This window comes from Quercus robur, chromosome 4, assembly GCF_932294415.1.
Source record: "Quercus robur chromosome 4, dhQueRobu3.1, whole genome shotgun sequence".
NCBI lineage: Eukaryota > Viridiplantae > Streptophyta > Magnoliopsida > Fagales > Fagaceae > Quercus > Quercus robur.
Genome location: NC_065537.1, coordinates 62141654 through 62157048, shown reverse-complemented (window position 1 = coordinate 62157048; position 15395 = coordinate 62141654). Strand labels below are relative to the sequence as shown.

At 37.7% G+C, this 15395-nt stretch overlaps 1 protein-coding gene across 1 annotated transcript; it reads right to left on the bottom strand.

Annotated features, from left to right (window-relative positions):
• Nucleotides 1-1917: 1917 nt before the first annotated feature.
• On the bottom strand, nucleotides 1918-14958 carry LOC126722342 (FBD-associated F-box protein At3g52670-like). Its single transcript, XM_050425494.1, has 2 exons — nucleotides 14304-14958; nucleotides 1918-2276 (listed from the first exon to the last, which is right to left on the bottom strand). Exons 1-2 carry the CDS (start codon nucleotides 14956-14958, stop codon nucleotides 1918-1920), a joined length of 1014 nt encoding a protein of 337 aa, XP_050281451.1.
• Between the last annotated feature and the right edge of the window lie 437 nt (nucleotides 14959-15395).

The window sequence follows — 15395 nt, the reverse complement described above, 5'->3', positions numbered from 1 at the left end:
AAGTTGAGCTAAGTCTCAGTCAACTTGTTGGCACTAGGGTGTCTCCCATTAAGTGAATAAAGTTGTGCCCTTTCCATTAACTATAGCTTTAGGTGTAGTGGGTAAGCGCTTAGTCCTAACAGTCTCTAGTCTTCTTCCTGAAAATTCTATTAGAGCTTTGTTCATGGTCCTTGTGATATGCTCTGTTCTGAGAACTATTTGCAATTAAATACTTCATGTATTTATTCATTAATGAGTAGATCGTGAGACAAATTATCATCTGGTTCTTGTTAATTTTTTCCTTAAAAATTTATTGGGTTTTGTTGCCCTTTGGGATCTTTTTCTCAAAAATCCTTTCTCGTTGTATTGATCTAGTGTAGTACACGGCTTCTATTTTATTACGAGCTTACATATTTTGTACTGTTGCACACAGCATGTGCAATATAAGAGGTCATTCTAAATTTACTTTTCAATTGGTGGAAGAACCTTAAGATTATGCAGCAAGACGGTTTCAATATTCAGTTTTTCTTTGATCATTTGTACAAACTCATACAATTATGGTCATCTTTAGCATGAATTTGGAACTGATAAAAACCCTTTACAATTATCAGATCGAGATTCATGATCAAATAGCCGACTGGGGGGAACTCAAAATTTAACAGAAGCAACATGTAGCATTTCTACAAAAAGAAAATCACTATCGTTGAAGGAATGCTTGATTGCTGACATTGCGCTGATTTTGAACATACTTAGGACATTTTTTTAAAGATTATTTTGCTGATATTGTTTTATGTATACTCTCATCCGAAATATTATTTAAGAGGTTTCTCTTATTTGGACATACTTTGAATACCCAAAATGTCTCTATCCTATTCACTTACAAGTAAATAATAATAATAATAATTACGTAAAAGGCCATACGGTCCTAAAATTTAGTTTTTTTTTTAATTAAAAAAAAAAAAAAAAAAAAAACCCTACCACGCTCATCCCTTAGCCACAATAAATGTGCAAATTCAAAAATCACTAAATTAGCAATTACACGTGTGTTTGTTCATGAATAGCTAGATCTTGAGACTATAGTATCATATAGTTCTTGAGAATTGCTTCCTGCCAAATGATTATGGGATTTTGTTGCCCTTTTGGATCCCTTTTCGAAATTCCTTCTCCATTATTTTCATATACAGTAGTACATAATTTCCTGTGCTCTTAGGACGAGTTGTACAAAAATTTTGAAACCTATCAGAGCACTTAAATCAAAAGAAATATCTATCAGTATACGAGGTTGTGAGACACAACCACAATGGTTAGAAGTTGCTTGCTCTGATTCATTAAATTCTCCTAGTTATCATTAAAAAAAATATTTAAAAAAAAAAAAAAAAAAAAAACAATGAAATAACATAATCATATGGAGTATAAATTGTATGTATAGAATTTGATAAGTTATTTTTTAGATAAGTAATGAAAAATGATTTGTTTAGGTTACTTGATTAATGCATCTTTGCAATAAAGATGTAGTTTTTCACTATTTAAATTTGACTTGTATATAATAATAAATTATGAAAGAATGATTTTCATTGGTTCAAAATGAGTTCAAAGTGAGCATGAAAGGTTTTTTGAACTAAAAAATAATTAATTTAGATTGCAACCGAAGAAGATTAATGAAAACCAATTAAAATTTTAATTCTCATTGGTTCAGTTGAAAGACTTTTGTGATCGTGTATGTAATATGTATTGGAAGATCATAAAAGATAAGTGTAAAATTTCTAATTATAAAAATTAATTACTTATTTTTAAAATAAAAATGTAAATTGATAATTAAGAAAACTAAAGTCAACATCAAACTCTTGATCTATGGTACAGGAATTCATATCAAATTATTGACACGGGTTCTTTACTTCTTCAATAAATTATTGCTAGTACCTCCTTCTATCTTCAAAATCACATAGTTCCATCAATTCTATCACCGGAACGATCATCAACTTTAAACCATAATGGTTTTCTCTCCATAAAAGTGGTAAATGATATAGCAACATTTGGAGATGCTCTACCAAATTCTTGCAACCTTACAAACCTTTTATTCTCTGGGTTCTGACAAGTAATAGTCATTTTTTCCAATACCTTTCCGTTCTCAAGCAAATACTTAACCAATTGATCAGAAGCTATTTTCCTCCAAACAAAACTATTGATCTCCACTTTCTTGAGATGGTGAGTTAAACATGAGACATTATGTTCCAACGTCTCCTGCAAAGATTCACACTCTTGATTGGTGTATCTTAGAGATATCGATTTCTCGTTCTCTACATGTGAGTCAAAATGATAGAAGTTAGTTTATTTTTGTAAGGTTGAATTTATTCAACCATCTAATTGGCTTTAATCCGTGCCAAATTTGCTTGTAATTCGGCATTTAGTAACCCTGTATTTAGGTGGGTTTGCTGTAAGGGTAGTGAGTGAGATAGAGTGAAGATTGCTCAAGAGTGTGCAAGAAAACAGAGACTTGCGGCTGGGCCTCGCGGGTGACTCGCGGCTGCAAGCCGTCAGACGCAGCACACGTGCCAAGTATGCTGGAAGGTGAACAGTCATGCAAGCTGGAGCACTACAGGACAAAACAGGACAACTGGCCATACGGTTATCTCGCGACTGGATCTCGCGACTTAGTCAAGCCGCGAGGTCAAGCCGCGAGCCACCCCTGTTTTGTAAAACCTGACGTTTCACTGAAAGTTCAAAAAACGTGTATAAACACCCTTGAACGTTTAGACCCCCAAATAACAACTTAACCAATTCAAGCAATATGTCAAACAACAAGTGTGCGGAAACTTAACATAAGCTATAATCTGGAATTGGTTAAAAACTATCTAAGCCAAAACAAAATACAATCCACAGCAGATAATAAAAAGGCAAAGATAGAGAGAAAGGAAGATGCAAACACAAAGACAACACGCGATGTGTTATCGAAGAGGAAACCGAAGCCCTCGGCGAAAAACCTCTCCGCCGCCCTCCAAGCGGTAAATAATCCACTAGAAAATACAGTTGGGATACATGGACAGCAATAGACCCTCCAAGCCTAATCTACCCAGTGCACCTAAGCCCTTCAAGCTTCTTGCTCCAACGAGGTTGCGTCGAACCTTTTTCTTTTCTAGCTTCCCGGATTCCGCTACTAGACCGTAGCATCAACCAATGAAGATTGGTTCCTTCCTAACTGCTTCCCAGAAATCCAAACAGCTGTCTCACAGTGATGATGATGGTGAGAATCAGGTTTGGTATAATGCCTCTCAATGATTTGACAATGGAGAGGAAGAGAGTTGAGGAATTTGAAGAGACTCTAATGTATAGATTGTGGGTGAATCAATCTGGTTTTTCCTTAGGGTTTCTCTCTCAAAATTCTCTCTGGAAGCTCTCTCACAATCGTGGGTAAAAGGGGTATTTATACTGGAGTGGGAGAGGAATGTGAAACGTCAGGTTTTACAAAACAGGGGTGGCTCGCGGCTTGACCTCGCAGCTTGACTAAGTCGCGAGATCCAGTCGTGAGATAACCGTATGGCCAGTTGTCCTGTTTTGTCCTGTAGTGCTTCAGCTTGCATGACTGTTCACCTTCCAGCATGCTTGGCACGTGTGCTGCGTCTGGCGGCTTGCAGCCGCGAGTCACCCGCGAGTCCAAGCCGCGAGTCTCTGTTTTCTTGCACACTCTTGAGCAATCTTCACTCTCTCTCACTCACTACCCTTACATCAAACCCACCTAAATACAGGGTTACTAAATGCTGAATTACAAGCAAATTTGGCACGGAATAAAGCCAATTAGATGGTTGAATAAATTCAACCTTACATTCACATTCCTCTCCCACTCCAGTATAAATACCCCTTTTACCCATGATTGTAAGAGAGCTTCCAGAGAGAATTTTGAGAGAGAAACCCTAAAGAAAAACAAGATTGATTCACCCACAATCTATACATTAGAGTCTCTTCAAATTCCTCAACTCTCTTCCTCTCCATTGTCAAATCCTTGAGAGGCAATATACCAGACCTGATTCTCACCATCATCATCACTGTGAGAAAGCTGTTTGGATTTCTGGGAAGCAGTTAGGAAGGAACCAATCTTCATTGGTTGATGCTACGGTCTAGTAGCGGAATCCGGGAAGCTAAAAAAGAAAAAGGTTCGGCGTAACCTCGTTGGAGCAAGAAGCTTGGAGGGCTTAGGTGCACTGGGTAGATTAGGCTTGGAGGGTCTATTGCTGTCCATGTATCCCAACTGTATTTTCTAGTGGATTGTTTACCGCTTGGAGGGCGGCGGAGAGGTTTTACGCCGAGGGCTTCGGTTTCCTCTTCGATAACACATCGCGTGTTGTCTTTGTGTTTGCATCTTCCTTCCTCTCTATCTTTACCTTTTTATTATCTGCTATGGATTGTGTTTTGTTATGGCTTAGATAGTTTTTAACCAATTCCACATTATAGCTTATATTAAGTTTCCGCACACTTGTTGTTTGACATATTGCTTGAATTGGTTAAGTTGTAATTTGGGGGTCTAAACGTTCAAAGGTGTTTATACACTTTTTTGAACTTTCAATTGGTATCAGAGCGGGTACACTGTTATTGGTTTCATTACCATTGTGTGATCCTTGACTCCCTTTTGAGATGGATCAGTCTCAATCCCTAAATGCACCTCCATATTTTGATGGTAGTAATTATGCTTTTTGGAAGGTTCGCATGAGAGCTTTTCTGTGTTTTATTGATGAATCTGTTTGGGATGCTGTTGAGATTGGTTGGACCAGACCTGAGGCAGCCAAATCCACATGGGATAAGGCAGCACTTGCTGCATCTAATGCTAACAGTAAAGCACTCAATGCTATTTTCTGTAGTGTGTCTCCAGATGAATTTCACAGGATTTCTCATATTACCGTTGCCAAAGAAGTATGTGAGAGATTTTGGAAACCACCTATGAAGGCACGAAGAAAGTGAAAGACACCAAGTTGCAAATGCTGATCACTCGGTTTGAGGAGCTCAAAATGAGTGAGGATGAGTCTTTTGACTCTTTCTATGGGAAGCTAAATGAGGTGGTTGTCAGCAAGTTCAACTTGGGGGAGAAAACGGAGGATTTAAAAATTGTAAAGAAGATCCTTCGATCATTGCCGGAAAGTTTTCGTGCTAAAGTGACTGCGATTGAAGAGATAAAGGACCTTGATGACATCAAAGTACAGGAGCTGGTTGGTTCTCTGCAGACTTATGAGATGTCGTTGCCCAATCAACGGAAGAGTAAATCTCTTGCTCTAAAGACCATTAATGAGAAGGTGGAAGATTAAGACTCATCGGGAGAAGATGTGGTTGACAAAGATGTTGCATACCTTGTCAAAAACTTCAGAAAGTTCTTGAAATTCAAAAATAATGGCAAATTTGATGATAAAAGAAAATTCCAAAGTTCTGGAAGGGAGAAAAGGGAATTCAAAAAGAAAGATGGAAAAGAATCCCAACCCACACAAGGTGTCACTTGCTTCGAATGTAACGGGCATGGACACTTTAAGAAGGAATGTCCGAATTATTTGAAATCGAAAGGTAAAGTGTATGCCACGACTTTGAGTGACTCGGATTCGTCTGACTCAGAATCTAAAGAGAGCTATGATGGAGAGGGGAACTATTCAGATTTTATGACTATTGCTCATGTTGAGTCTTCAGATGAGTTGAATCTGCTTGTACGAGACCTTGGAGAACATAGTGATGATGAATCACTAGGAATTGTTGAAGAATCAGATGTTGAAGAAGATGAAAGCACAACAAATCTTCAGGAGAACTATAACTCACTCTTGGAGAAGTCGGGTGAGTACACAAGGGTGGCCAAGGCTGCTGTGAGAAAAATGAAGAAGGCTGAGGAGGACTACAAAAGTCTCCTAATCCGATATAGGGAGGCCAAATGTGAGATAGAAACACTGAATGGTGAGTTGTCCGAAACTTACACAAAAGTGAGATTTCTTGAGAATGAGGTTGTGCAAGCAAATGTTAAAATAGAGAGGGTCACTACCAAGAAGCTAGATGATGTTATCTCATCTCAAAAGAGCTTTTCAGACAAATCCGGATTGGGATATACCGGAGGAAGTAGTTCATCTGGAAATGTCACTAAAGAAGTGAAGTTTGTAAAGGCCAAAGATCCAGTTGTAGCTGACCTTACTGATAAGAAGCTCAAGGTGGAGGAGAAGAAGAATGTGGTGAACCAACGGATGCTGAATCCTCGTAATCAATCTGTGGGCAGGTTTGAATCTCGTGCCAAGTCACGCCCACGACCACAAAGAGGTCCTAGAGCAACTTATGTGTGTCATTATTGCGGACTTCAAGGGCATACTCGACCAAATTGCCAAAAGCTGAGAGCAAAGAATAGTGCAACTCCTCAAAGGTCAGGAGGACCTAGAAATGATAGAAGAAATTGGGCAGGTGATCAATCTAGAGATCAGAATGGTGATCCCGGAATGATGAACGTGATGAAGATGATTGGTGCATTCACCAATTGCTTGGAAAGCTTCTCACGAAGGTTTGAAAGCCCTAACTCCCGTACCCAATCCTATAAGGAAATCACCCCAAACGCAAGTGACGTGTGGGTGAAAAAGGGTACTCATGCATAAGCATTACAACATGTCCATGCATTAATACTTCCTATGCTTTGTGACGATGTTTGTTTGTTTGCTTGATATTTTTGCTGTTGGTTGTTTGCTTGTCTACTTGTGCATATTTTTAATTTTGTCTTATCAATCTTTTTGTTTCTTGTGTCAAGAATCCAAAAAACACATAAAAATTAGAAAATCAAAAAGCTTGATTGACTTTGTTGAGTTTTTGTCTCAAAACTTGTTTTGCCTTGTACCTTTGTGCTAATGGCTTTGTGCATTTTCGAGCATTGCTTGTTTTCATACACACATATCACTGTGGGAAAAATCTTGAAATCTATGTGATTGTTGTAAATAGATCTTCAAACTTGTCATGAATGATTAGTGAATGGTTATGTTGATCTTGAGACATGCATAGACTTGTGTCTATATATCTTCCCACTATTTTTTTTGCTAAAAAGAGCTCACCAAATGTAAATCTCCAAATGAAAAGAGATATTGAGCTGCAAAAGCCTGTCGCACATTCTAGTATTCGACTAGGAAAAAGGGTAAGCGACTTTATATTAAAGAAAATGTTTATTTAAAAGGCCAAAGGCTTGTTTAGTAAAGAGAAATATTAAATATCACTCTCACAATGAGAGGTGATTGCCTCAAAAGATCAAAAAGATCAAATGTTATGATTGAAAGTGGAGTCAAATGTAAAGTTCCAAGTTATGTTATCAAGTTATGTGGGAGGTCATATATACATATTTCTATAATTGAGATGGGTCACATGATCTAATGCTAATTGTGTATGTCTTGGTTGAATTGATCATTGAAGCTTCACATTAGACTAAGGACTATCTCATTGTTGATATCCACACACAACACACAAGTTTATGTTCAATAAATGCCATATTCATTTGTGTGATTGTACTTGATGAAATGTGTTTTCACATGCTCAATCTTTGTTAATTCAAGCACAAAAAGATTTTTGAGTGTTTTGGGTGTTTTTGGAAAGTATTTTGTTTGAAAAATCTGAAAATTTCAAAAATCCAGTTTTGCCCTGTTTTGGCGGCTCAGTCGCGGGTATGTCAAGTCGCGAGCCTCAGTTGCGTCTTCACGGGTCATTTTTGGCGACTTTTTCGTGAGTGGAAGGTCCAGTTGCGAGGTTTACTCAGAGATTTTCGCGGCTCAGCTCGCGACTCACTCGCGGGTAGACCTTCCAGTCGCGAAAAACACTTAGAAAATTTTTCAAATTTTTGTCCTTGAGTGTTTTGGCGGCTTGATCTGGCGACTTTGTGGCGACTCAATCAAGTCGCGAAAAACGCGTGTTTGGCAGAAATAGGAGCAGTTTTTAAATCTTTTTCAGTTTTCCCTCGAACATTTGTGACTGTTCATCTTCTCTCTAAACTATCTCCTTCCCAAACACTCCGTGAATCCATTTTTAAATCTCATTGGTGCTTCATTTCTTATCCAAATCATCAAGAAAAGGTATGGGTCTTGTTTTCTCAATCTCGTTTTCCCTATTTCATGGTTATTTCTATTACCGTTTGGATTGATATTGTGTTCGAAACATTTTTCTCTTTGTGTGATGGGTATGGCTTGTTTTGTTTGCTATTGTTCTCATCTGTTTTCATGTTGAGTGGTCACAATGTGTTTTTTTTCATTGTTCTGATATTGGCCTGTTGTTGAGACTGAAAACCTTTTAGTAAATGGGTTTGGTACTTATTTGACTTGCTCATTTCACTTGCTTGAGTGTTGATGTTGGATTTCAGAATTGGGCTACTGAGTTTTTATGATAACATAATGTGTGTCTATCAACCATGTGCTCTAGTTTGGATGCTTTGTGACTTCATTTTGAAATATTTTCCCATGTTCATATCTCTTGTGGAATGTTTTATGATATCTGTTCTTAATGTTCGAATGCTGTATCTGTTTGCAAATCATGGTCATGGTAACCTGTCTCATTGACAGTTTTGTTAGTTGTTTTGTCTCTCTATGCCTTTGTGCACTATCACCATTTTGCTGCACCTGTCATTTTGTGCTCCTTTGTATTGTTGGAAGTTTGGTTGGGTCTGCACTATCTTCAGTTTGTATTTATGTATTGAAATTTTTTTATTAGCACTGAATCTTGTTGACATTTATCTTGTGTGGTACTGTTGTTGGTTCTTTGCTGTGGGCCTGTTCTCTTGCAGATGTCTCGTCGATCTTCCAGGGGTAAAGACATTGTTGATGACGATCTAGCAACACCAGTTGCTAAAAGGACTCGACTATCATCACAGGCATCTCAAGACCCCAATGAGGATAGGTTCAGAACTCCGCTTACCTCACACGTCTACTCAAACATTTTTGACAAGTCAACTACTATAGTGGAACGGGTGGTGGAGTTTAACACCTTAGGGACCACTTTTATCCCTCGAATATTTGAGAAACGAGATTGGGCAAACTTGTTCGGGAACTTTGATGATCCAATGGATGAGCTGGTCAAAGAATGCTTCTCCAATGCAACTGATTTTGGAGTTCAACTCATTTTCTGGGTCAGAGGAAAAGAGTTTGGCATTTCCCCGGACTCCATCGCAGATCTTCTCGGCATCACCAGACCTCAGAATGTGGATCTAACTCCTTACGATGAACGAACTCCAGAGGTTGAAGAAATTCTACAAATCCTAGGATACGATCATGAAGTATCCAGTGCAGGAACATCCATCAACACCACAAAGTTTGCACCAGAGCTGACCACACTGAAGTTGATCATGTTCACCAATCTCTACCCACTGTCCAACACTACATTCATCAATCTTGGGAGAGCTCTATTCCTTTGTGATCTTATTACAGGAGCCCCCATTGATATATGTGCTCACATCTACTACACCTTGAGGAAGATCGCGTGTCGAACTGCAGCTCGAGGAATTATTCCATTTTGCAGTCTCATCATGAAGCTCATTCTTCGTGAAGGCATTATTCCTCCTACAGATGGAAAAATGTTGACCCGTCAGCGTCCTATTTCCATGTTCACTCTTCAAACTAGCAGAAGTCACTCCTCTAAAACACCAAGGAGTGCTCACATCTCTTCGGTTACTCCATCTGCCCCTGAATCAGAGACACCTGCACACACCACATCTACTTCGCGTGCTGTTCCTGAAGCTTCACAGGCTAGTATTCCGCAAGCACAGACTGCTCCTCATACTGATAGAGTCGGCAATGTACTTGAGCATATTCAGAAACGCATTGATGAGATTGTGGCACTTCTCTACTCCACAAACAACCATGTCCAAATGCGTCTTGAGACTATGGAGAATCAGCTAGATGCTATTCAACAAAAGTTGGACGAGAGCCTTTAGCTATTCATGCCAAATAGGGGGAGAGCTTTCAGTAAGGGGGAGAAAGTTCAAAGGGAAGTGTGCATAGTGATAGGGGGAGTACACACATACTTTTGTCATACTTTTGTTTTAAGTCTTATCCTCTAAACTTATAGGTTTAGGTTTATGTTTGTTGGACTTTTAGTGTTTTTATGGGTTTGATACACTGTGTTTTTGGTGTATAGTTGGTTTTAACTCTTAACCTATACTCTTGGTTTAAACTTTTATATATTTTGATGATGTTATTCAGGATGTTTTGTGGTTTGTACCCATGTGCTTTTGTAAGCTTTTAGGGTTAATGTTTTATGCATAATTTGTAGGCTTTATGGTATGTACCTTGCTTAATGCAGCCTTTATGCTATGTTGAAATCAGTACTTTAATCTAAATGTCTTGCATTTTGATTTACGTACTGTCACTCTTGTGCCCTTGTAGGATTGTTCCTAGATGCATATACCTTGTGTATTATACATTGGTTGAGTGTTGAGCATATAAGTATCTTGCCTTGTGCTTGTTAACTTGTATGTCCTTGTGTTCATTCCAAGTGTGAATGAGCACTGTGATCACTACCTTGTGGTGTTCACTTGGTTGATCAAGCTATGATTTGTTTCTTAACTCCATCTTTGCTTGATCACATACTGCCTGCTTCATATGCATTTTATGATTTTCTGCTTACAATGATCATGGTGTATTGTTGTGTTTCAGGAGTATTATGTTCATATGATTCAAGTGCTTCACAGCTTCTAGAGTTAGGTGTGAGTGAGTTTTGTTCAACTGTTCCCAACTCACATGTTAAGTCTAGAGTCTGTTTTAGGGTTTTGTCACGGAATAGCCAAAGGGGGAGATTGTAAGGTTGAATTTATTCAACCATCTAATTAGCTTTATTCCGTGCCAAATTTGCTTGTAATTCAACATTTAATAACCCTGTATTTAGGTGGGTTTGATGTAAGGGTAGTGAGTGAGATAGAGTGAAGATTGCTCAAGAGTGTGCAAGAAAACAGAGACTCGCGGCTGGGCCTCGCGGGTGACTCGCGGCTGCAAGCCGCCAGATGCAGCACACGTGCCAAGCATGCTGGAAGGTGAACAGTCATGCAAGCTGGAGCACTACAGGACAAAACAGGACAACTGGCCATACGGTTATCTCGCGACTGGATCTCGCGACTTAGTCAAGCCGCGAGGTCAAGCCGCGAGCCACCCCTGTTTTGTAAAACCTGACGTTTCACATTCCTCTCCCACTCCAGTATAAATACCCCTTTTACCCACGATTGTAAGAGAGCTTCTAGAGAGAATTTTGAGAGAGAAACCCTAAAGAAAAACAAGATTGATTCACCCACAATCTATACATTAGAGTCTCTTCAAATTCCTCAACTCTCTTCCTCTCCATTGTCAAATCCTTGAGAGGCATTATACCAGACCTGATTCTCACCATCATCATCACTGTGAGAAAGCTGTTTGGATTTCTGGGAAGCAGTTAGGAAGGAACCAATCTTCATTGGTTGATGCTACGGTCTAGTAGCGGAATCCGGGAAGCTAGAAAAGAAAAAGGTTCGGCGCAACCTCGTTGGAGCAAGAAGCTTGGAGGGCTTAGGTGCACTGGGTAGATTAGGCTTGGAGGGTCTATTGCTGTCCATGTATCTTAACTGTATTTTCTAGTGGATTGTTTACCGCTTGGAGGGCGGCGGAGAGGTTTTACGCCGAGGGCTTCGGTTTCCTCTTCGATAACACATCGCGTGTTGTCTTTGTGTTTGCATCTTCCTTCCTCTCTATCTTTGCCTTTTTATTATCTACTGTGGATTGTGTTTTGTTATGGCTTAGATAGTTTTTAACCAATTCCACATTATAGCTTATGTTAAGTTTCCGCACACTTGTTGTTTGACATATTGCTTGAATTGGTTAAGTTGTAATTTGGGGGTCTAAACGTTCAAAGGTGTTTATACACGTTTTTGAACTTTCAATTTTAGTTTATTTCACAATGATGAATATAAAGTACTTGAATCAATTACAAGTGAATCAATTACACACACATATATAACACTATTTTAAAGTAAGAAATCTGATAATAATATCATAATTGATAATTCAACTAAATTTAAATAATTAGAAAATAATCAAAAGATCAAGCCAAATGGAAATTGCAAATAAGAAGCAAGTAACAGTGAGCTTTTATACCTCAAGAATTTTTCTTTATTAATAAACTGCAATGTAGGTAACCTGTCTAAAGAATAAAAATTTGGAATCTCTCTCTCTCTCATATTTTAGAAAAAAATCTTTAAGTAATGAGTTTGTGGTGTACTTTTGCAGTTAAACCTCATTTTTTCTTCAGTGTGTGTGTTTTTTTTCTCTCAATATCACCATATCCCAATAAACTCTTAGTAATATTATTCTTCTTTCCATTATGACAAAAGTTTTTGTCTTGAAAATGACACAACGAACAAAATGTGCTCAAGAATGACAAGTAAAACAGATGTTTTTACATTTAAGAAAAGAATATATAAATAACCGTTATTTTAATATCACCATAAACCCAATAAAAACTTAGTATATATCCTCAATTTTCTTTTGATTATAACAAAAGTTTTGTGCCTAAACATGACATGTGTAGAACATTTTTGTTTAATTTATAAATAACAACAGATACTTAATGATTTTGATGACATTTTTCAATCCTAAACAATGATGGCGGGTCCTAATGTAAAAAATATATACAATGATTACTTGAATATATATCCTTTTATAACTAAAGTGTAAGATATTGTCATTTGCCTTATCAAAATCGATGCGAAGTGCTTCTAAGATTGGTGAGTAGCTGAGCAACTGGAGTAGCCCTGTCATGTTGCGTTGAGTCAGTACCATGCTCAGAGTCAAGGACTTCAATCTAAGGAATGTAGGAGGAAGGCATCCTTCTTTATAAGTCAGATGAGACAGGTGCTGAAAATAGATCAAAGAAATAAGGATTTATGAGTTCGTATATCAATTACGATTGTATCAACAATGCTATGCTAGAGTCATGTTCCCAAGAAGAAGAACATAGTACACTCAATGTCTAGTTGTAGACAAGAAGTAAAAATATTCGCAAGATATATCTAATCTTCAATAGATTGAAACTTTGCATGTGATGACAAAGTTATTGATGGCAGATAGAGTATATAGTGTAATTCCTATATAAAACTGTTAAATATTAATTATGATATATTATAGGCAAAAATGCAAAACTGACCCTCTAACTTTCAGTATTTTTCATTTCAGTCCTCTAACTTTTAGTTTGTCATTTCAATCCTTTAACTTTCAATTTTTGTCAATGCAAGACTCCGTTAGAACTCAGTTAGGGCTGCCGTTAATTGAGCAAAAACGACGTCATTTTGGTTTTTTTTTTTTTTTTTTTTAAAAAAAAAATCCGAATTAAAAAAAAATCTGTAAAAAAAAAAAAAAAAAAAGAAGAAACCAATTCAGAATTCTATCACCGAACTCCAAACCACGTCGTTGCCGGTGTCTTGGACCATGTACGCGTACCTAGGTGGGGTTCCAATGCTGATGCGTGTGAAGTACTCGCCGCTGCCTAAGGTTAGATCGGAGATGATTGAGCTGCTGAAACCTAGGCCCAGACCTCCGCCTTTTTCGCACTTGGCGGCTGCGAGGGAGAGAAGAGAGTCCGCTCGCAGCGCGTCACGTTAGAGCTTGAGGTTGAAGAGTTGGTCTGGGGTTTTGTGGAAGGAGAGGGAGTCTATGTGGTGGAGTTGGAGAGTGGCGGTGGAGGTGGAAATGGAATCTAGGTCGGCTTTAGTGACGGTGGAGAGAGATTCAGATTCGGGTTCAGGCCATGAGATGGTGGTTTGTGGAACAGTGATGGAGTTCTGAATCGGTTTCTTCTTCTTCTTTTCTTTCTTTTTTTTTTTTTTTTTTTTAATACATATTTTTCCTTTTTTCTTTAAATTCTGAAATTTATTAAAAAAAAAAACCAAAACGACGTCGTTTTGACTCAATTAACGGCAGCCCCTAACTAAGTTCTAACAGAGTCTTGCATTGACAAAAATTAAAAGTTAGAGGACTGAAATAACAAAACTGAAAGTTAGAGGGCTGAAATGAAAAAAACTGAAAGTTAGAGGGTCAGTTTTGCATTTTTGCCTATATTCTATGTTGAATATGCTTGAATAGATGAGGAAGAGGGAAGTATAAAATAAGAACATAAGAACACGTATACTAGAGTTACGTGGTTCAGCCTTATGGCCTACATTCATGGAGAACACAAAGTAAAATTACGCTTGGACCTATACTAATGGGCTAATATATCTTTAACAAAAACAAATTAAAATGCAGAACTGATTGTAATATACCTGCAAGAAGTGGCTGGACAAATATATAGAACTTCAGCGTTATACAAAGCACTGACCAATGACAACAAAAGACAACCGTCCTCTTCATATTTAACTCTATTGGTGAAGTGAATTAAAGCTTTGTTCAATGATGATAAATTCTGCAAAGAATATCCGTTCAAAGCAGGACCACGATAAGATAAGCACAAAAGATTTGGTGTAGAAATCTTGAGCTCACCTCGAAATGAACGCTTGTGGGCGGTGTTCAAAAACTTTAGATTCTTAAGATTAGCGGCTTCGATGTCAATAACATCGAATGGTCGATGACACATATAGCAGTTTTTCAACAAGAAGTTTTCAAGGTGTGGACAATGTAAAACGAGCTTTTCAGTTTCACCAAAAGCTTGCCCACATAATTCAGAGTTTTCAATATGTAGGGTTCTCACCATGGCGAAACGTTTAATATCGAACCCATCTCGCAAATTTAGCACGGACCATGCCAATCCGATGAACCTGTCTTTTGATTCAGATGGGGTTTGGTCGAAATTCAAGTAAGGCATCGATTTCCAAACACGTCTCCATCTTCTTGACAACCGGCTTAGTAGTATGACATCTCTGGTTTCAAGGAAGGAGAGGATATAGTGAAGAATATCTTGCGGCAAATTGCTGAGTCTGTCATCGAAGTTAACCATATGGGTGGTGGTGTTTGATATATTCTTTGTTGTCCTTGTTTTCTTGGATTTGGACTCCATTGGTGAGGGATGTCACTGTTGTTTTTGAGAGAAGAAGATTTGAAGGGAGAGAAAGTAGCTGCGATCGGATTAAATTTGCTATAGAGATATCTTTGTTTACGGCCTAATGCTTTTGGAAGCATTAAATAGAAAAGTTCTTAATAAGTTACTAGCTTCCTCACATGCAATGAGACTTTTTTTTTAGCCAAAAAAAAAATCTATGTGTTTTTATTTTATATATATAATTTTTATTTTGAGAATCTAATTTATAAGTAGATAATGTAATTTGAAAATTAACGGGAGAGTAATCCTATCTTTTAGGCAATATTTTGGTAGAAGTTTTTTTTTTTTTTTTTTTTTTTTTTTTTTTTGAGAAACATTTTAGTAGAAGTTATAGTTGCATTTTTACTAGATTGTGCTTTAGTTTTATCTCTACTTTTTTTTTTTTTTTTTTGAAA

Coding starts and splice junctions, on each gene's coding strand:
- LOC126722342 (XM_050425494.1), bottom strand. CDS start 14,958: ATGGAGTCCAAATCCAAGAAAACAAGGACAACAAAGAATATATCAAAC. Junction 2,277..14,303: donor AGTTAAATATGAAGAGGACG/GTTGTCTTTTGT, acceptor ACTCACATGTAG/AGAACGAGAAATCGATATCT.